The sequence below is a fragment of the Chlamydomonas reinhardtii genome, chromosome 16 (genome assembly GCF_000002595.2).
Source record: "Chlamydomonas reinhardtii strain CC-503 cw92 mt+ chromosome 16, whole genome shotgun sequence".
NCBI lineage: Eukaryota > Viridiplantae > Chlorophyta > Chlorophyceae > Chlamydomonadales > Chlamydomonadaceae > Chlamydomonas > Chlamydomonas reinhardtii.
Genome location: NC_057019.1, coordinates 5102626 through 5124246, shown reverse-complemented (window position 1 = coordinate 5124246; position 21621 = coordinate 5102626). Strand labels below are relative to the sequence as shown.

Genomic DNA, 21621 nt, shown 5'->3' with positions numbered 1-21621 from the left:
TGCTCACTGACACGGCTGGGCTCTCAAGCGCTGGTGCGCACGAACAAGACTGCTGGTGCACACTGTCCATTCGTCACACGGCAGAGGGTCGAGCGCGGGGCGGGCTGGGTCGAGGGGACCATGGATCGGATCCCGCGTGTGACCGCAGTCTCAGAACAGGAGGACCGCCAATGGCACAGCGTGATAGCGCTCGTCAAGAGGAGTCGATTGGTGCCACTTGAATATTAAATGGAGGGGTTCTGACCCCTAAAAACCAAGGTTTTGTCCGTGGGGGGGGGGTCGGTCGAGGAGAGGACCGGGGAATTTTGGGGCATGGGGTCTGGCACTTTGCTTCCTAAACCCCCTCCCTCTGGGTACTATGCCGTCTGCGCGCTTGCTCCTGAGATGGTGTGCTCCTGTCTCCTGAGATGGTGAGATGGTCTTGTGATGCAGGCTTCGTGCATGGCGGATTACATGCGCTTATTGGGCTCCGTGGCTTCTCAGCCCGACCTCCATGCCGAGTTTGGCACAACACAATTGTCGGCACGGCGTTTGCACAGGCCCCAGGGAGGACTACTAGCTTTCCCTACTGCTTCCCTATCTTTCATGTCCTTGTTTCTGGCATCCCTGCATTGGCCACACTTGACCTGAAAGTCCCCAATCAAACCAACACCAACCGCCCTGGTTGGCTGGTACCGTGTACGGTACTTGCGAAGGTTCAGGGGCGGGTGCGGTGGTCCGAAACCCACTTATCCATCGCTGGTGGCTTGCCGGCGGGGCAAACGTTTTTGCTGGTCACCGGGCACATGCCGTCACCATGTATGCGCCACATCATGTGCTCCCACTCACCCCTCGATCGTTCTAAACAGATCTGACTCATCACATGCTTCCCAAGTAGCAACCCATGCCTTAATGTGCTCAATCGCCGCCGGATGCATGTCCACAATCCTGCTCCGCCTCCACGCACGCCGCGTTGTGATCGCGTGCAGACGGCACGCCTGAACACCCGTTTTCTAGGTACAATGTACAGCCCCTCTTATGATGGGCCAAAGCAGCAATCGGTTGCTGTCTGTACGTCGTACACCATCGTGTCACGGGTGCCCGCTCCTTTCAATGTATGCGTCTAGCACTTGGGGTTGTGCGGCTTGGGGCGGCCGGCGCGGTTGATAACGGCGCCGGTGTTCCACAGGCGGCCCTGCTCCTTGGCCTGCGCGGAGCGAGTTCAAAATCGTGGGTTGAGTTCTCACACATCAGCACACATCAGGCCACGCGCCTGAGCCTAAAATGTTGCCATAGCGCACCAAATCCCTTCACAGTGCTCGCTGCATCCCCCAGACAAGCAGCAGCGCCGAGCGCTCGCACCTTCTCATTGAAGAAGGTCTTGAGGGTATCAGCGGAGTCGGTGAAGGCGCCGTCAATGCCCATCTTGTCAAAGAACAGCTCATACTCGTCCCAGGGTGTGGAGAAGCTGCCGTACGTCAGGCGGTACGCCTCGTCACGGAAAGTGTAGGGGTGCAGCTGCAAGTGAGGCAGCACGTGTGTGTCACAGCGGGGACAGCTGGACGGATGAGGCCGCGCTTGCATGGGCGCACATAAACCTCGGTCACTTGTAGCCATCACGCCATGCTTTAACCACGTTTTGCAAATTCCAGGTCGCGCATGCGCAAGCATTTGCAGAGATGTGGGCAAGCCTCATCGCGCCTTGAACCGCCAGGCACGCACCTGCATGCCGTACTTGTGGATGCGCTCCACAAGGCCGGTGGACTCCAGACCAGCACCGTTGGCGGTCTGCGCGACAGAGCGACCGTGCATGCAACATGGGTAACGCGGCAACTGAATCATGTATGAAGACCCTTCGCATACGCACGCACACGCACACTGCGTGTTTCTGTCCCTGCTGGCGCTCTGCAACCCAGGGCCTACCTCCCCTGTCTACCACACCGTACGTTTCACTCATGGACTCACCACGTTGGCTCCGGCCTTGGCGCGCACCAGGGTGTTCTTCCAGGGGCCCACACCCGAGGCGTAGGTGGCAATGTCCTTCATCGCTGCGTCGGTCATGAGGTCGCTGTAGGTCTTGGTGGGCATGTCGGGGATGGCCCTGCAAAGGCCACGATCAGGGGCGTTGTGGTCCTTATTAGTAAGAACCTTGTGGGCGAGGCCGAGCGCTAGGCAGCAGGCTTTCCTGAAACGATGGGATCTGCGGGCGGGTCCGGAACATACACACACGACATCCCCGGTGGCCCAGTCCAGAACGAGTAAAACCCAATCTCACGCGGTGAAGTCGTCCATCAGCTGCACCAGCGGGATACAGGTCTTGCGGGACAGGTACTTGAGGTTGCCCACCTCGAAGGACTGCGCAGTGCGCACATGTGTGTGGTATGCAGAAGGAGAGCAGGTGCCATGCAGAGCGGTGGCGGTCATGAGCATGGGGTGACAGTTTGGCTGACGCTTTCGTATTGCAATAATGCTTTGTTAATGTGCGGCACGCGCACCCCTGCACGTCGTACTGCATGTCTTATCACTGCTGAGCGGCGGAATTGTTCGGTCGTTTCCTCGTGCCCCACGCCACGCACGCACCTGGATGAAGGCGGGCTGGCGCGACCAGGCCTTGCTGTTGACGGGGCCCTTGTAGCCATGCTTCTCCAGGACCTGTTGAACCGGAGGGGTGTAGTTGGGTGGGCGTCAGGGCGTGCAATCTGAGACTTTGCAGAAAAAACTGCGTGCATGCCAGCCTGCCACGCGCGCGCACAACGTGTGCGCGCACGGAGGCATCCCAGCACGCCATTCCGACTCAGTCCCCCCGACCGGAACTCACGTCGAGCACAATGTCGGACATGGTGGTCTGGGCGGCCTTGACAATGGGCAGGCTGTCGTGCCACGTGGGGTGCTTGGTCTCGGGGTAGATACCGACGGTACGGGGGGCGGCCTGCAAACCGCACATACCGAGGAAGCACAGCGCGGGAAGGAGTGATTGACTCAAGGTCGTGTGGGGTCTGCCTGCCTAGCCTGCCTCGCCCCTGGCCATCATGGGCTTCCTAGTACTGCTGTTGGCCATGTTGCGTGCATGCATTGCTGCCACCCCGCCACCGCCGCCCATCCAGGTCCCGCCCACCATCATCAGTACCCAGAAAGTGCAGACGGCTGCCCGATAAACCTAGTCACACACACACACACACACACACACACACACGCGCACACACACACACACACACATACACACACCTTGGCAAGGGCAATGTACTCCTCCAGGGTGGGGACGGGGTAGAGGCCGTTGAAGGACTGGTCACGCTCCGGCAGCGGCTGCCTGGCACGCAGGGTCTTCAGCTCAGCCAGGGTCAGGTCGTTGGCGAACACGCCTGCACTTGCAGAGGGCAGCAACGGCACAAAAAAGAATGCTGAGGGACAAGGCCGGTGTCCGCGCGTGCGTGAGCTGATCTGGGCCGCAGCTTACCTGGGCTCAACGGCGCGCAGGGGTATGCGCGCCTAGCTAGTGGGTAGATAAGTGGAGGTTACTCGCTTATGTTTTTCGGCGGCACGACGCCCCGGGAACACACCGGTCTGGAACCCACCGGTGTAGTTGTACCCGTCGATGGTGTTCGTCTTGATGAGGCTGGGGAACTGCACATTTGATTGCACACGTGCAAACGAAGCGGATGCCGTAAGTGGCGCGCGAGCACGGCATGCCCAGCAGCATCCCTATCCCCTATCCCCTAATATCGACTCGTGAGACTGCGGCCACTTGATTGTGTCCGTCTCACGCGAGACGAGGAGGTTGCAATCAGGCATAGGATGGGGCTGGTTTCACCATTCCCAGCAAGAAACCATGGGCGCAGCAGTAGCAGTGCGAGATAGGGAGACAATCAAGACGCCGCGTTGTACGGTACGCACCTTGGCGTCGGCATCAGTGGTGTCAGACAGGAGGGGCTCGTGGCGGCACACGGGCACCAGGTCCTTGGTCAGCACCACATCGCACTCAATAAAGTCGGCGCCTGTGTAAGTGCGGGGCGTGGGAGCGTGGTTAGGCGACTCGGCGTGTGGGCGGCCGGCGGAGAGGCGGGGGGCTGCTGTCACGAGATAGAGAGGGGGGTCGCGGGGGGGGGGGGGAGCGGGGACATGGCTCACCCATGTCAACGGCCAGCTGGTAGGACGCCATCGTGTGGTCGGGGCGGTACCTGCCCGGAACAAGTCATACACATAAACTCAGTTGTAGAAAATGAGCATGAGTTGTTTGCTGGGGTCGTATGGGCAGGCTGCTGCGGCAATTCCAGTTTCGAATAGCACGAGATTATGCACGCCAGCAGCGTAAAATACCGTCAGTATGAAGCCCTCAAGCAAACCGCCCAGCGTTAGACTGCTGGCTGATGTTGGTCCAGTCATCCCCCTTTACATGATTTTGGCATCCACTCCTTCCACACCCTTTCCACTCCACGCACACACGCCAGCTCACCCGCACGCGCCGCGGTGACCGACCACATAGGGCCGCGACCGGGGCCAAACACCAGCCTCTACCTGCATGAGACATACAGCAGGTTTCAGGCGTATGGAACGGTTGACAGGTCGTTCGAAGCTCGGCAAGACTCGGCGCTGCTAGCTGCATCGCTCGCGCGTACATACATCCGGCGCAGGTGTGTGCATACCCTTGCTTGGCTCGTGGCCCGCCCAGACCCTTTCGCGAATTTCTGCACGCACCTGGCTGCAGAAAGCCAGGACAATAGCCAACACGATAGCAGCTGCAAAGCGCATTTTGGGCCACATCAATGTTGCAGCGGTGTAAACGAATTACGACACAGCAACGCGGCACACGAGCTTTGATCAAATAAATTCTGTGAAATTGAAGTGCACACCAAATTGGAATGTGGATTTCGCATCAGGCGGTTTTGATGGTTGGGAACATTCGTTTCTGCCTTTACTCCCGCGCGCCCAATCCTTTTTCGAAGCCGCTGACACAGGTCGGTATGTCCTTATAATTTTATAAGAAGTAATTCTCTGTAAGATTATGAAGATAATTATCCCAGTACAACGGGGCGAACGGCGGGCTGGCCGGGTTGGACTGGATGGCGTTAGAACTAACCCCTGACTAAAATCTACAGGACTTGACTGTTGATGACTGCAGGTGGTTTTTATGGGGTAGACGCCAGGTGGAGCCGGGCGGGCTGCAACCGTCATTGACCTTGGGTAGCTAGGACCGATGCCGGGGTGATCAACGGAGTGCCCGAGGCTGGGGCGAGCTGAGCTGCGTACTGGTGGCGAGCTGGAATGCTGCGCATCTTGCGGGGGGTCTGGTCCGACACCTGCCGCGGCATCTTTGGTGCCGCCGGCGCCGGCCCGCCGGCTAACCTTGGTTGGGGCGGCCAACCCGGGCGGCATCTTAGTTGCGCTGTCCAATCCATGTGTGGGGACGGCCGTTCCCACCTGCCCCCGCCAGCGTATCCGTCCCCCCTAGAGACGTATGTATCACAGCACGGTATCCGTGCCGGCAATGGCGGTCATGACCACCTTGACCCGGCAGGATGTATGTACTATGGTAGAGTGTTCCGTGCCCTGTGTTTTTGTGCCGCCATACTCCCTGGGTGCTTCTCCATCCAGTCAGTGTTATTTGAAGTAGCGATGACTCCCCGTTATACTTCCAATGCTGCCCAGCGCCGTGCCGACTGGATTACAGAGGCCTACCTAAGCCTGCGTTACAGTACCGTGCGCAGCAGGCGCGCCTTCCCCTTGCGCCTTCGTTCCCCTTGCGCCTTCCACGCAAGTCTACCTAACAAACGTCTACCTACATACCTCATCTCCTTGACATAGCCGGGGTCGGTTCGTGCAGGCACGGCCTGCCACGCGTCCAGCCACCCGTCCCACTGCCAAGCAAAGGCACAGCCAGCAGTCTACCAAACAGCATGAACTCCTCTAGCCCCAACGCTCCTCACTGCTGCGGCCCACCGCATACTGCGCGGCGGTGCTATGCTCGCCAGCAGAGACCCTGACCAGACACCGGCCGGCCTCAACCTGCGCGCCGGCGCCGCTTCTTGGGCGACGCCGCGCTATCCTCCTCTATGTGGCCTTGCTCTCCCGCTCCGCTACGCTCATGCACGCTGCAACTGCTGGGCCCAGGGCCGCTGCCGCCAGGCCCTGTGCTGCCGCTGCTCGGGCTCTTTACTGGCCGCATCGGGCTCTTTACCTGCGACCTCGCGGCAGTCATCAATCTCCCAAGGTCGCTTCTCCCTTGCTCACCGTCCTGCCACCGCTCGCCGTGTGCATGTAACCTTCACGCTGACGTACGAAGCCTTTGGGGGGCTTGCTTGTGCTGCTCATCATTCCAGCCCTGCATCCAGCAATCATCAACCCAAAACGGTTGGCTAATAATGCTAGTGCACACGCAGTGGTGGGCGCCGCCGTCTGCTTGCCTAGCGAAAGCGGCAAAAGCCCAGCAGTCCTCCTTGCAGCAGTTAACGCAGACTAAGGTCCGGTGCTACTTCTGGCCGCCGCCCACGCACCCTTGTCTGCGCTGGTCTGGCCCCTGGCGACAAAAGGGTGATAAGATCATCGCTCAATACTGCACAGCAGACAATGGGCCTGAACCATTGGACACTCGTTTAAATCCGGACGCACACAGGACACAGTACACATCTACTGGCTCACGCCCTTGTTGTAATTGGACCGCCGATGTCACTTAAGTCTGCGTCTCTGTGCATCTCCGGTTATTCAGTCGCTATCCCGCTCTACAGCACCCGCGGCCTTTCATCTTCTCCTGGTCTCAAGCAGGGCTAACCGGGGTCCACAGGCTCTCCCTGCTAGGGTGGGGTGCTACGTGCTACCGTACAGCTACGGATAAATCCAAGACAATCGGCCTGCACCTGCTGGTAGCGACCGCAACCAACATGTGCATCTGCACGCAATAGTATGCACCGTCCACACGTGCAGTAGTTGAGCTCGAGCATGCAAGTAAGCGTATGCGCCTACACAGCAACGTCTGCCATTTCCACGTCGCGCTATTTCTAGCACTCACTCTCAATCCGGGCGTTGCTACGAGGTAAACACGCCGAGCACGCACCCTTCAGTGACACCCTAAGGCACTGTCCCGCGCTTCCTGTCGTTTGCCAGCACATTGTGGAGGACCACCCGAGCCCGCAGCTTGATGCACACCTTGAGTGACTGTTCATCGTCATGGCTGCTGGTGTTGTCTTGTCGATGTGCACATGGCACTGCTTTCTTGGCGAGGGCGATGCACAATACGTGCGGCGCACGCACACACACACGGACACACTCATACGCAAAACCCGGTCACATGACCTGAACTAGCACAAGAATTGAGGTGCTGCAGTGCCCCAGTCGAACATATGCAACCCTACTTGCCCCAGGCTTGGAGTCAAGCAAAGGGGGCATACATGCACACAGCCGTGTACCAACGCATTCAGGCTGACACAGAATTAATGCTACCCTGCAGTCAATCAGTACAGCATCCCGCCACGCCTCATCTCAGCAATAGTCGAAACCCTGCCGTTTCGTCAACTAGGACATGCACCCACAGCAAACCCTGACGCCCGCTGTGCAGTTGGGTTGCGCAATGGCCCCGCTTGCCAAGGCGCTAGTGAAAACGGGCGCCCAGGGCGCTACAAACTTCAGTATCACTTCAGACGCGCACAGGTCCGCTAGCATTATAGACTTGTAGAATGAGGATGAAGTCACAATGTGTCACCCAAGTAGGGCTCCGCATTCTGTGTGGATGGTGTCTATCATGAGGTTGCGTGCGTCAGAGCTGCCGTGCATGCCGCTGGCCGTCACGTCCAGAACGCAAACATCGGACAAATGGATTACCCCCGCGCGTGCAGTACACTTGTGGACACAGCAGCCCCCTCACACACACATTCCAACGCTTGGCATCCGGGCGCAAACTAATACATCGGGTATCCTTCTCTGTGCAGCCGCTATCCAGTCACAACTACAGTGCCCCATGGGAGGTACTCTTGCCAGCCGGCGCGGGGGGCGATGGATACGCGTGACACCCCTAGCTACGCCCATGACGCATAGAGTGTTGTAATGGTTTGAGGCCGATCTCGTAGTCATACCGTATGCCCGTATACGCCGTGCAAGTCATCCTCTACAGATCCAGGCACGCTACAACACGCTTGGTATGCACGCGAGGCCTCCCGTTCGCGGCGCCTTGGCATATCCACCGCTACTTGAAGTCGCAGCAACCTAAGCGGAAGCACGTCATGTTTCTGTTCAGGTCCTCTTGTCCCCAGATATGCAAGCATTGCCACCTTCTGGCCATTCCGTGCCCCAGTGAATTGATTTTACCAGGAGGGTTCGGCACACCCCCAAGATCACACTGTACTAAACGTCCAGCTACTACTGGTGCCACGAAGCTTCCGCTGTTCCTATACTGCCAACTCACAGCAGACGCACACCCACCAAGCTGTGAATAGCGCGCCCCAAACTTGCCAACCCATCATAAGGTGCCGCTTTTCCGACGGCGCTGCATTGACCTGCTGCATCGCCGCCGTCAACACAGTGCATGCATGCGCAGCTGCTTGCCGAGCTAGCCCAGCAATGCTCACGCGCGCTGGCTGCCGATTCTTTATTTGCAGCATGATACCGCCCTCACCCGTGCAGTGAGTGCGAGTGTTCCCAGTTCGCCAATGCTAGCCGGAGGACTGGGGCAGTCTATCTTGCGCGCGTCTTACTGCAGACCCTTCGGTATTCAGCACTGCTGAGACCCTTCGCCAGTTCTTGTAAAATGGCGCCTAAACGTGGGCGCATTATTTGTGTAGACGTATGTCCGCGCATTCCGCTCTGTAGTGTACGAGCGGTGAATTCTTCTTGCGCTGAGCACTCTGTCTATTGGCATACTTCCTCCTCCAGCAGCCTTGTCCGCCTCAACCCGGTGTCAGCCAGGTCCGGTCCGCCTAGCTAGCCCACGCAAATTGTGACAATGAGATGTATCGCACAACTCATCTGCGTATGACAAATGCTACCGCATTCATTGCGGTCACATTGTTTCTTCGCCCGGTTGTTGCGCCGCTCGTGGCTGTGAGCCGCTGCCCTCATCCACAACTACCTGCGCCGCCATTGCGTCGGCGCCCGTGGCCGCGACGAGCGCAGCCACCTGCGCAGCCTCTGCCGCACCCGCCAGCTCGCCAGTAGTTGTGCCCGCCGCGGCGGTGTAACCACCGTCTCGTGCGTGCAACGCCGCCTGCGCCTCCGCCTCCGCCGTAGCGGCGGCTGCGGCAGCACCTGTCAGGCCGCTGTTGCTCACAAGGACGAGCCCGGCTGCGGGACTGGTAGCCAACACACCCTCCAGCTGAAGCTGTGAGCGCGGCTGCTGCTGCTGGTGCAGCAGCTGCCGAGATCCCTGCCTCGCGTCTTGGTGCTGGGGCGACATGCCGCTGTGACCGCCAACGTCGGCACCGGCACCGTACGGCCCCGGTGGCGTTCCTCGCAGCATCTGCATCTGCACGTGGAATTGCTGCTGGTGTTCCTGCTGCTGGTCGTGCTGCAGCAGCAGCTGCGTCTGCAGCGCCCACGTCGCGGCGTCCGTGCCCTCGTACTGCTGCTGTTGCTGCAGGCTGGAGGCCAGGCCACTCTCGGCAGCCCGCCCGCTGCTGCCCGCAGCGCCTGCCGAGGTCCTGCCAAAGACAGGAGCGCCGCCGCCGGGTCCGACCGCTGGAGCCAGGCTGCTGCCGAGGCTGGACGTCTCAGAGGAGGCCGCACTAACACGGCCTCTTGCGGCGGCATCACGCGCACGACGGCGACGGCCTTGCTCGACATCCACGGGGGTCGACGCCATACCGGCGGCATAGAGCGGTAGCAAGCCGCCGGGGCCGCCCGCTTGCGGGAGCATGGATGTCGCAAGTCCAGGGATTGCAAGCTGACGCTGCTGCTGTTGCTGCTGGTCGGGATCCGCCGGCGATCTGGTCGCTGCCGCAGCTGCCGAGGCTGGGCCCCGCGACCTCTGGTGCTGCAGCAGCAGCTGCTGCTGGCCACGGCCCTCAACAGCAATCGCTCCAGACGCCTCTGCCACCGCCGCAGTTGCAGCCGCAACCGCCGCGGCCGCGGCGGCCGTGACAGCATCCGCAGACGTCGGCGTCGCCGGGCGGGGTGGCACGGCGCCGGCGGCACCCACAGGCCCAAAGTTCACACCTATCCATCCGCCCGCCGCTGGCAGGCCCCATTGGCCTGGCGGCTGCTGCGCCTGAAGGGCCGCCTGCTGCGCCTGTGCGTGCGCTTGCGCCGACAGCTGCTGCTGCTCCGTCGTCGATGTGTCCACGACACCAGAAGATGAGCCGCGCAGCTGCTGCATCTGCTGCAGTGACACTTCGTAAGCACCGCCTTCGGCACCGTTGCGCGCAGACGAATTGGCGGACGCATCAGCGGCAGCAGCAGCCTCGGTTGCAGGCATGGAGAGGAAGGAGGCGCCGCCGGCGCCGGCGCCGCCGGCTCCATGGTCGGGCTGCGCCATCGCCGCTGTGATTGTGCCGGTGGCGGCCCCGGCTGCCGTGATGACCGCAGCAGCCTGCTGTTGTGCCGCTGAGGGGCCTTGCTGCTGCTGCCGCTGAAGTTGCGCTACGGTTGAGCGCTGTAGAAGTTGCTGATGCTGTTGCAACTGGCGCTGCTGCTCCTGCAGCTGCTGCTGGAGCACCATCAGCTGCCGGCTTGCCTCTTGCTGCTGCCGCAACAGATTATCCAACCAGTCCGCGCTCATGCTGCTCATACGGCCCTGATTCTCATCGGCCGGCCCCAGCACCTCTTGCAGGTCCTGTGGCTGTAGCATGTGCATCTGTGGCGGCTGCGCCTGGAGTTGTGGTAGTGGCAGGGCCAGCGGCGGCTGTTGTTGATGACGCCCGGAAGTGGGTGCACCAGCATCCGCACCAACACCAGCACCAGCACCAGTACCAGGACTAGTAGATCCAGTAGCACCGGGCCCAAGGGGCGTGGCGGCCCTGCTACTTGCTGCCTCATACTCGCCACCGCCCCCGCCGCCTGCGGTCACACGCTGCAGCTGCGCCTCCGTCAACGCTCCCAGGGCGGTCGCAGCAGCCAGCGACTGCAACTGCTGCTGGCGCTGCACCTGAGCGTGCAGCGATTGCAGGCTGGGTAGCTGCCGAGCCTGCGTTAGCAGCTGCTGCAGCTGGGCCGGTGAGTGCTGTGCAGAGTCAACCGCAGCAGGCAGGGTCATGCCGCCTGCCGTCATCTGCCGCTGCCGCTGATGCGGCTGCGGCTGGTGCTGCTGGTGCAAGGATTGCTGTGTGGCCTGCGCAGCCGCCGTCGCAGACGGGAGCAGAACAAGCGGACCGCTGCCGCCGCCTCGAACGCCGCCAGCCGCCGCAGCCGTGTCTCCGGGTGTTGAGTCAGAGGACTGCTGGTGCTGGTGCTGCGATTGGCTTCGAGATGCCAGGCTAGACTCATCAGAGCGCCGCGCAAACAGGCCAGCACTTCCGGACGCCGCTCCTGCCGTCCATGCCACTGTGCCCCATGGCCGCGGTTGCGTTTGCTGGTAGGGCACCGGAAGCGGCGCGGGTTGCTGTTGGCCAGCAGAAGCAGCCGGGCTGGCGGCAAAGGCTTGCTGCAGCTGCTGGGATGAGGGCGCCAGCCTCGAAAGCTGTGCGCGAATGACGTCTTGTTGCTGCTGTTGCTGCTGTTGCAACAGGGAGAGCTGCTGAAACAGCACCGACGCGGACGACACAGGCTGCTGTTGTTGCTGCTGCTGATGTTGCTGCTGGGGCTGCTGCAGCTGCTGCGAAGCGGCCGCGGCACCTGGCCAGCCTTCGCCAAGCGACCCCGCAAGTCCGGCCGGCTGCATTGCATGCCTCTCTGCCCCCTCCTCATCCATCGCCACGTCCCGTCCCCACTCAGCCGCCAGCGCAGCCAGCGCATCCCCTCCGCCCCCTGAGCCGCCTTGCTGTGGCTGCCCATGAGTGCCCGCTCTGCTGCCCACTCGGCGGGCGCTGCTGCTGTCGTGCCTTGCTGCCACCGCCGCTGCCGCATCCACTGTCGCCGCGTCCGCCGCCGCGCCAGCTGCCGCCTGCTGCGCATACGAGGCGTCCATCTGCTGCACGGCACTGTGGCTGCTGCCGCCGGCGCCCGCCGCACCACCCGCTCCACCAGCGCCACCGACGCCGGCGGACCCAGCAGGCTTGTTTGAGACACCGGGGTCCTCATCACTGCCGCCTGCGCCCTCTGCCAGCATGCTCAGAGCTTCATCCACATCCACGTCCACCGGCTCAAACAACTCCATGGGTATTGGCAGCTGCTGCGCCGCCAGCGCGGCCGCGCGGTGCTCCTCGCTGCTGCGCCGCCGTGTCAGCGCCTTGACAGCTGTAGCAGCAGCGGTGGCTGCAGCAGCGGCGGCGCGTGCTGATGCTAGCGCGGACGGATTGAGGGCGCGATGGCCATCATTACCCGCAGCAGCAGCAGCAGCAGACGCACCGGCAGACTGCAGCAGATGTTGCTGTTGCTGCTGTTGCTGCTGCTCGTGGTGCTGCTGCTGCTGCTGCTGCTGCTGGTGGTGTTGCTGCTGCTGTGGCGGCGGCGCCAAGCCGAACGGCGGGTATGCCGACGCCGAGGCACCCAGGACGGCGCCATGCCCCGATCCACCTGCAGCACGCGGCAAAGCCGTCATTCCGCCGAGGTCCACAGCCGCGCCCACCATCGCCAGTCGAGCCGACGCGAGGCCGCCGCCGGAACCAGCGAGCTCGGCTGCCAGAAGCTCCGATGAGCCAGTGGGGGATGCAACTGCGCCGCCCGCAGCGCCGCCGCCGGTTGCATACAGCTGTTGCAGAGCCGGCAGGGGCTGTAGCAGCTGAGGAGGCCACATGATTTGGCGCTGCTGGCGCGACCGCGCGCTTGAGCCCCGGCGCGGACTGTTGGCGGCGCTCGTCTTCCGGGCGCCGGCAGCAGCTGCGGCGGCGGCTGCAACGCTTGGCGAACTGCTCACCACATCCAAGCTCCGGCGATCGAACACCGGCGCACTTCCTGCCGCCGCTCCGCCGCCGCTGCTGCCAGCCCCCACGGGCGCTAGGACCGGCACCGACCAGGCGCCCGCTGCCGGCTCCATTGCGCTCATCGCCCGACGCGGATGCTGGTTCCGCGCCAGTTGCGGCCCCATCCTTAGGGCCAGCAACGCTCCCGGATAGGGCTCATCTGCAGCTTCATCAAACTCATCGACGCCGGCAGCCGTCATCATGGATGTGTCGATGACTGCCGCTTCAGCATCCAAGGTGCCGCTCTGGCCCCGGCGGCGCTTGGAGCTGCCCGCTGCCGTCTCCATCGCCGGCTCCGACCTGCGCCCTAGCGTCGGCGGCACGTTTGCCGGCCCCGCAAGCGGTCCCGCCGCGCCGGCGGCGGGCGGCAACAGCATGCACTCAGCAGACGCGTACATACCAGCAGTGGGACCTGCCGCTCCGGCTGCTGCCGCTGCCGCGGCACCCACCGCATCCGCGGGTGCAGGCAAGACGCCGGTGGGGCTGCCGCCGGCGGGAAGGGCGTCAGCAGCGGCGAATGAGCGGCCAGGCAGCAGGGGCCGGACACCCCGCCGGGCACCCGCCGTGTCTGCACCGCCACTGATTCCCCCAAGTGCTGCAGCTGCAGCGGCGGCTGCCACCGCGGAGCCGCCGCCGCCGCTGCTGCCTGGCGGCACCAGCCATGGCACGGTTCCAAACATGCCGCCGCCACCGCCACCGGTGCCGCCAGCAGTGCCACTGGCGCCGCTGCCGCTCGTACCCCGTTCCAGCAGCTGCAGCCGCTCCGCTGACCCCACACTGCTTCCACCGTCCGCACTGCTGCCGCGCGGCGCGGAGCCGGCACCGGACCAGCCGCCCGGCGAGCTACCCGCCACGAGGTTGGCACCGCTAGCCGCAGAAGGAAGGCGCCCCCCGGCCGCAACAGCAGATGGTGCCCCTGCTCCTGCGTCCGCAGCAGCAGCCACCTTCTGAACATAGCCACCGGCCTGATCCGACACGCCGCGAGGGCGCCGCTGCAGGGAGTCGCCCGCAGCAGTACCAGCAGTAGCATTGTTAACGACGCCACCGTGCACTGGTGCTACGGCTGCGAGCAGCCGTGACGAAGGCGCCGCTGCAGGAGTGTCGCTTCTCCCGGCCGCCGCGCCTGCCGCGCTACCTCCAAGCGAGCCGATGGCCGGCGCGCTGCGAACCCTTAGAGGGGCACTGCTTGTAGGCATTCCGGCAACTGCCGATGATGATTCGCCTTCTGTGACCTGCTCCGTCATGGGCTGTGTCTGGGCGCCGCTGTCAGCAGGCTCGATCTTGACCCGCGTCTCTCCTGCCAATGCCTGCTGCTGCAGCTGCTGCGTCTGCTGCTGCTCATGCTGCTGTGACGCACGTAGGGCCTCTGCCTCTTCACTGCTGTCGCTGCCGCTCAGCATGACCGTGTCAGGGTCAGACTTGGGGCGCCGGCGCGGCTGCTGCTGCGCTTGCTGGTGCTGTGCCTGCTGCCGCTGCTGCTGCACTTGCAGTGCCGCTGCTGCCGCAGCGGCAGCGGCCGCGGCTGCGGCCACAGCAGGCGACTGCTGGCGGCTGCTGTGTCGGCCGCCACCGCCATTTGGAGGCTCGTCCACATCCATAGCCACCGCTGCTGTGGCGGCGGCTCCACCGCCAGCGTCAGCCGGCGACACACCGCCCGAGTCTTGTCGCATCACCATCTCGTCGAGCTCCTGTAGCGGCTGTAGCAGCGACTGGCTCTGCTGACGACTTGGCAGTAGCTGCTGATGACCCTGCTGCTGCCGCGCTGCCGCTTGTGCTGCAGCAGCTGTCAAAGATGTGTGCTGCTGGAGCTCCGGTGGATGCTGCAGCGCAGCGGCGGCTGCACGTCCATCGAGCTGATGCAGGGCCGCCGGCGGCAGGCGGCCCGCCGCGGCGCCACCCGCCGCCCCCAAACCGCCGCCGCTGCCTCCCGGCGTCTCTGCCGAGATGCGTGTGAACGCCGCCAGCTCGTGTGCGGCGAGTCCGGCGCCGCTAACTGCTCCCGTCGCATCGCTGACGCGACGCGTTGCCGCCGCTGCTGCTGGTAACGAACCTAGGCCAGCGATAGTCCCTTGCAGCGGCAACCCCGCAGCCGCGTTGGCTGCAGCTGCCGCCAACGCGGGCGGCAGCGGCCGCCCTTCCCAGCTCGATAGCATGCGGCTGAGGGACAGCAGCTGCATGTGCTGCTGCTGCAGCTGTTGCATCGCGGCAGCCAACTGGCTCTGTGAAGCGGCGTCAAGCGGAGCCGCCGTTGCTTCCGCAGGGAGACCGCCGCCGCCGGCGACGGCACCGCGCGCAGCAGCGCTTGCAGCACCTTCAGCAGTGCCTGTTGCACCAGCGGCATTGCTTGCATCCTCACCAGCGGCTACAGACGCCGCCGCCGGCTGCCGCCTGCTTCCAGCTCTGCTGGCGCCGCCGCCGCCGCGACCGACCGCCACTGTCTGCTGGTCATGTTCGTCTGCGTCCTGGCGATCTGAGTAATCTGATGCGGCCCTGTTGCCGGTGTCTCCCGCCGCCGCACCCGCATCGGCCCCCATCGTGCCCCGAGTGGAGCCAACGGCGCTGCTGTCCCTCACAGCGGCTGCGGCTGCGCCTCCAGCGGCCGCTGGGTCGGTCGCTGCTTCACCAACCACTGCTGGCGTGTCGGCGGCGGTAGCACCGCCGGCTGGGCCGCCGGCGGCCGCATTAGCAGCGCGCGCGGCCACTGCTGCTGATGTGGCCGCCGCCGCGTGTGACAGCGGGCCTGCTGCCGCCAGAGCGGCGGCGATTGCGAGCTGCTGCTGAGCCTGCTGCTGCTGCAGTGTCAATAAGGCGCCAAGGCCCGACAGCGACGCGGCGCGAGAACCTGCACCCGCTGCTGGCAGTGCCACCGCCTGCTGCTGGGTGATGGGTAGACCCAATGGGGCTAGCTGCTGGCCAGGCAAGCCACCACCACCGCCACCCACGCCTATAGCCGCCGCGCCCGCGGATGCGGCGGCTGTCAGGGCGTTGGCCCTGTTCAACAAGTACTGTTGTTGCAGGAGCAGCATGTACGGGTGGGTCGTGGTAGCGCCGGCGACGCGGAGCGTGGCTGCGGCGGACGGGCCGCCGCCAACCGTGCCTGCCGCCGCCGCTGGGGCCAGCAAAGCCCCTGCCGGCGCACCTGCAGCCGCGGCGCCAGCAGGCAACAGCCCGAGGCCAGCGGGGAAGGCCGCAGCACCTGCTGGCAGCTGCCCGCCGGAGCCTGCTGCGGCCAGCGGCTGCGGCTGTTGCTGTTGGCGCTGGCTAGCTGCATTGCTGCGCTGCCTTGCGCGGTTCTTCTCCAACATCATGCGACATGTTCTGCACGGCAGCAAATCAAGCGCACAGCAGCGGCCTTCCGTGAGCGAGCCGCGTTTATCAGCGCATACATGTTGGAGCACGACGTACGCGCGCGTGTGCAAGCGGCGGCGGCGGTGTGCGGCGAAGAGCGAGATGCATGCATGACGCATCCATTAGGTTAGGTTGCGACTGCAATGATCTACCGACAACTGTATGTGTGGGTATGAAACGATACGATATACTACATATGTTACCATGCATTGTGCATAAGAACATCGATGTCTGAAAGGATGGGCAGCAGCTAGCCTATTCTGCTGCTGCTGCTGTTGTAATGGCCCCCGGCACTACTGCAGCAACTACAGCTGTGGAATATCAGCTAGTGATGATGATGAGCAATGTAGGGTTAGAGCCAGGGCTATCACCTCAACCATTCTCAACCATTTTGGCCGTTGTGAATGTTTCCTGACATCTTTATTCCAGCAGGTTCGAGTGTGTGAGCGAGCCGGCCCCTCACATCTGAGCCAGACACTACCCCCAGAACAAGTAAGATGACAGCTCTGGACTGAGCCGTTGCGCAACACCTCGATGCGCACTGGCAGGCAGGGCGGAGCAAGGTAACTTTTGGTTACATGTAACCTGGCCAGTTAGCGCGTAGGACATCCGGTGCGTACTGCACACTCCAGCAGCCGGGTGGCACGCGCGCGCGCACCAGTGGATAGCTGGTGTCAATAAACAAATAAATGAAGTCACAACATGTTCACGCGTGGGAGCCGACCAAGCAAGCCAATCAAATATGATGTCGCACGTACGTATCGGCGCGAACGCGTGCGTGCGTGTGCATGCATGGAAAGTCTTGCATGACTGCTTGATCATCGATTGAAGGAGCTATGGCTGGATTGTTCCTTGGTGTTACGCACACGCATGGGCCGGCGCACATTGCCACACAAGCTCTTGTACAAATAAAATGCGGGCCGACGTTTATGTATGTACGGCACGGCATATATACAGCACGCAGCAGGGACGCTCATTTACGTATACCTCAATAATGGCACGTACACACACATATATACACACACGCACCCCTTGCACACACACACACACACACACACACACACACACACACACACACACACACACACACACACACACACACACACAACACACACACAACACACACACACACACACACACACACACACACACACACACACACACACACACACACACACACACACACACACACACACACACACACACACACACACACACACACACACACACACGAGCCCTCGCTTCCTCTGTCGCCCGTAGGTGAGCTCGACTATGACCAGCGGGCGGGAATATGTAGGCGTGCTGGGTAATTAAACGTTGTAGCGCGTCCAGGGCACGGCGCATACCATGCATATGGATGCCACTCGGGGTCAGATCGTTCGTCGATCGCCCGGTTACAGCAGGCTTTTCGCGGGAAGTATGACTACCGGGGTCGACGCGGCAACACGATGCGGGGGATCCGTAAGCAACTCCGGCGCCGCTTGGGCGGGCTTCGCTCGTTTTTTTTAACACACACACGCACACGCACACGCACACACACACACACACACACACACACACACACACACACACACACACACACGGACACGGACACGGACACGCACACACACGCGCACACACGCAGACACATGTTTACACGCGCACACACGCACACACAGTCACACGCACACGCACACGCACACGCATACACACACGCACATACACACACGCGCGCGCACAAACGCATACGCACACGCACACGCACACGCGCGCACATACCCGCACACAGGGAATTAGGCGTGCTGGGTGCACGTTGTAGCGCGGCCAGGACGCGGCGCATACAATGCACATGGCGGGGTCAGCAGATCGTTCGTCGATCGCCCGTGGGCTTACAGGCTTTTCGCAGGTAAGTATGACTACCGGGGCCGACGCGACACCACAACGCTCGGTACTCGTAAGTAACTCCGGCGCCATCTGGGCGGGCTTCGTTTTGATGCGTTTTGTTTCGTTGCGAACACACGCGCACACACACACACACACACACACACACAACACACACACGGACATTTAATAATATACACGCGCGCACGCACGCACACGCCACAAACACGCACTTATACACATACTCACACGCACACACACATGCACACATCTGGATAGGCTTTCGTTTCGTTGTTTACACATACACACGCACACACAGTGTGCCAGCCTTGCTGCCGCAGGTTGTCCCGCCCGAGAACTACTTGATCACAACACTCGAGAAGGCAATCATTGAAATCGTAGTTACAATCACACACACACACACACACACACACACACACACACACACACACACACACACACACACACACACACATATATGCACACACACTCACGCGCGCCACACATACACACGCACATACACGACATACAAACGCTGCCCTGCGTGCGTGTGTCCTCTTTATGCACGCATGTGTAAATATTATATTTTTTACACAAGCGTGCATGCACACATCCGCGCACGCACGCCCAAAACCCACTTTTGTACGTCGTCAGCAGCAGAAATGCTCGCATGCGTGCGTGGTACCGGCATACACCGTGTCGTGCTGGCTCAGCTAGTTGCAGCGGCCAGCTCCGCAACGGCACGCCCTTGCAAATGTGGCATTCAATTAGTCTGCTCATATGATGATTCATCCCCCGATGAATGTATATGTTCATGCGGATATACATATACTCATGTTGGGCGTCTGCGCACGGAACTGCGCACGCTGGCTGGAGGCGTGCATATATAATATATCCGTGTGTCGTGTATATGTGTCGCATATGCATGCGCGTATACATGCGTGTGCGGCACGCAAAGCATGCGTGTGAGGGACTTTGCGCTAACGCTCCACATCCGGTAAGAGTGTGTTACAGATGTATGGAGCAATTGATTGGTCATGTGTGCTATATCAAGCGACGTGGGCATGCCACCGGTCATAACGGGTGTGTATGTAGCAGTGCCGTACTCAGCAGTGCATTACCGTGTGCCCCAACAATGTGCACGCTCGGGGCGGGGCACTTTCTCTGCTGCAGACACCACGTACCTCTACCTACTTGATATACTATGTTGTGGCATTTCCTCTGCTGCATGCACCCCTACTTGGTGTTCTATGTTGGAGTAAGATTGCACGGACATGGGATTGCACGGACATCGGATTGCGCGGAAACATGTTCCGTATGCTTACTTGTTTGAGCGCTCGAACTCCGCTAGCGGGTGGAAGCGGGAGCATTGCTGGCAGAAACGACTTAGCACGCCATCCACGGCAATGACAGGCGCCTTGATGTCTGCGTGTATGTTACAGCATAGCGCAACAGAGCTTGAGATATACAATCCATCCAACATGAGATGAGTGCTGGAAGGCGCGCACATACGGCAACGGCCGGCAGGCAGCAGAGACGAGCGCGGCTATGAACTCCCCACAACACGTGCCAAGCGAAAGGTGATATGCTTGCTATGCCCCGCGCAAGCACGTCTGTGCACTGGCTAGGTCCAACCACTCTTACGGGTGTTGCACAGCCGGAATCGCTGGTGTGTCTTGGGCGCGGTCTCAAGGTCCGATGGGCATCCCTCCACCTGCATATATATACATAGCGGGTGTGCAAGCCCAACACGGGTCACAAGAAACCGCACTGGTGTCGATACGTGCGTGCGCATCGTGCGGTGTGGCCTGCAAACGCCAGCAAAAGTGCGGCAGCCACCCGCCGACAGCTGAAGGGCGTGCGTGTCATCCTCATGCCTGGATGCATGCATGATTATGCAGGGCCTGCTGTCCCGCCGTGTGTATGGGGCACTGACCCTCAAGCAGACTAGAGACTAGACGTGCGCTCATGACATGCTATGGCTGGCACGCGGCCCTCTGCGAGCGAAGCATGACACTGGTTCCGCCTTTCAAGCACGACGCGCTCATACGCTACAACCCCTGTCGGCACAACCGCACGCACATGCCCGTGCAAGGACACAGCGTCCCGGCCCTTTGCCATGTATGCGCCAACAACACATGCATATGGTGGAGCACTCAGCAGCTCCACTGGCATAGGATGACGGCTCGGCCCGCTCGCTGCAGTGCCGAGCAGCAGTGCACCGCGTGCCGGCTGCAGCACTGCCAGCACTAGCAGCACGCTTGGCAGCACGCACATTTGCGCGCCAGAACCCGGTCCCACGCAGACACTGCCCCCCTTCCAAGTCCCCGATCCTATGGCGCGCATTGAAGCATTCTCCCAAGCGAGGCCGTCTACGGCAACCCATACGCCACTCCTCGTCCTGTGTGGGGCCAGGTGGCCAGGTAGCCCGCCGCCGGACCGCGCCGCTTCCTACCTTGCACCGAAGCGGAGCCGGCGCGCGCCGTCCTCCCACGCCAACATCCTCAGGCTCCTTGGTTGTGATTACCGGATACGAATGATGGCTAATTGCGCCTTCGTCAGGATGATGCTGGGGTTCTGTCTCTGACATGCACCCTTTTCGACCGTCGAATGGCCGAGCTGGCTATAATCGTGCATACGGTTGTTATATCATCGAAGAGACATCATTCAGCGCAAAGATAGCGAGATTCCTTGAAGGGTATCTAGGAGGAAAAACGTCTCAGGGCGCTGTTTTCAATGCCATCGCTGCGTCAGTTTGTAGAGATTTGAATTACAAGTCGAAGTTACTTCTTGTATGCGCCCTCCCGTAAAGAATTGCGCAGAGAAGCAAGCGCGCCGGTTGGACCGTAGCCAGAATGTCGTTGTATTAAGTCCAGAAAACGCATACTATGTCACTGTAGCTAATTAAATATAGACGACAAATGTGTGTCAGGACTGTGTCAATGGGAGGCCGTTAGGCGAAGAAGTACGCCTGTGAGGAGGCAGGCAGGTGCGCTCCTGAACGAATTAATGCAGGGTCGAAAGGATTACTTCAGGCTGGGGTGGCTTAGGTGCGCGACACAGGCAAGAAGAAACTGCGCGTTTCGCCTGTCCGCGCCCTCCGGGTTCAGGCAACACAGGCGCCCGTTAGGCACTTCGCCTCAGATTGCAGTAAAGTGTCGCAAAATCTACTGAGGCCTAGCTGACATCCGCAACCGGAGGGTGCGGATCAACAGTACTAGAATCATAAGTAAAGAATATGTCGACTGCCATCGCCGCCCGCCAGTGCGTTTTGTCAGAGGCTAGGTAGGGACGGAAAGTGCTGTGCTGACGCCTAACAGCATGAGCGGCCTGATAGCAAACCTCAGGAGACAGAAGCGGACAACAGATCCGTTGGTAGCAATCTTAAGCCCAGGTTGCGGAGTAGCGAATGACGGTGATATGTGTGCGCCGCACAACGTTGGCTGAACACCTGCCTGCG

General features: G+C 61.5%; 3 protein-coding genes across 3 annotated transcripts; all 3 read right to left on the bottom strand.

Moving 5' to 3' along the window:
* Nucleotides 1-437: 437 nt before the first annotated feature.
* On the bottom strand, nucleotides 438-4961 carry CHLRE_16g683900v5 (uncharacterized protein). Its single transcript, XM_043071499.1, has 13 exons — nucleotides 4672-4961; nucleotides 4430-4491; nucleotides 4105-4154; nucleotides 3871-3971; nucleotides 3552-3600; nucleotides 3205-3338; nucleotides 2798-2908; nucleotides 2560-2631; nucleotides 2255-2334; nucleotides 1945-2080; nucleotides 1702-1767; nucleotides 1342-1497; nucleotides 438-1186 (listed from the first exon to the last, which is right to left on the bottom strand). The coding sequence occupies exons 1-13, from the start codon at nucleotides 4723-4725 to the stop codon at nucleotides 1103-1105; spliced, it is 1155 nt and encodes a 384-aa protein (XP_042915965.1). The 5' UTR covers nucleotides 4726-4961; the 3' UTR covers nucleotides 438-1102.
* A 665-nt stretch (nucleotides 4962-5626) lies between these two features.
* Nucleotides 5627-6171, bottom strand: CHLRE_16g683954v5 (uncharacterized protein). The gene has a single exon (XM_043071503.1). It carries the CDS (start codon nucleotides 6137-6139, stop codon nucleotides 5975-5977), a length of 165 nt encoding a protein of 54 aa, XP_042915964.1. The 5' UTR covers nucleotides 6140-6171; the 3' UTR covers nucleotides 5627-5974.
* A 48-nt stretch (nucleotides 6172-6219) lies between these two features.
* Nucleotides 6220-21531, bottom strand: CHLRE_16g683953v5 (uncharacterized protein). The gene is made up of 4 exons (XM_043071502.1): nucleotides 20617-21531; nucleotides 19806-19875; nucleotides 19487-19586; nucleotides 6220-16271 (listed from the first exon to the last, which is right to left on the bottom strand). Exons 1-4 carry the CDS (start codon nucleotides 20749-20751, stop codon nucleotides 8963-8965), a joined length of 7614 nt encoding a protein of 2537 aa, XP_042915963.1. The 5' UTR covers nucleotides 20752-21531; the 3' UTR covers nucleotides 6220-8962.
* Nucleotides 21532-21621: the final 90 nt, after the last annotated feature.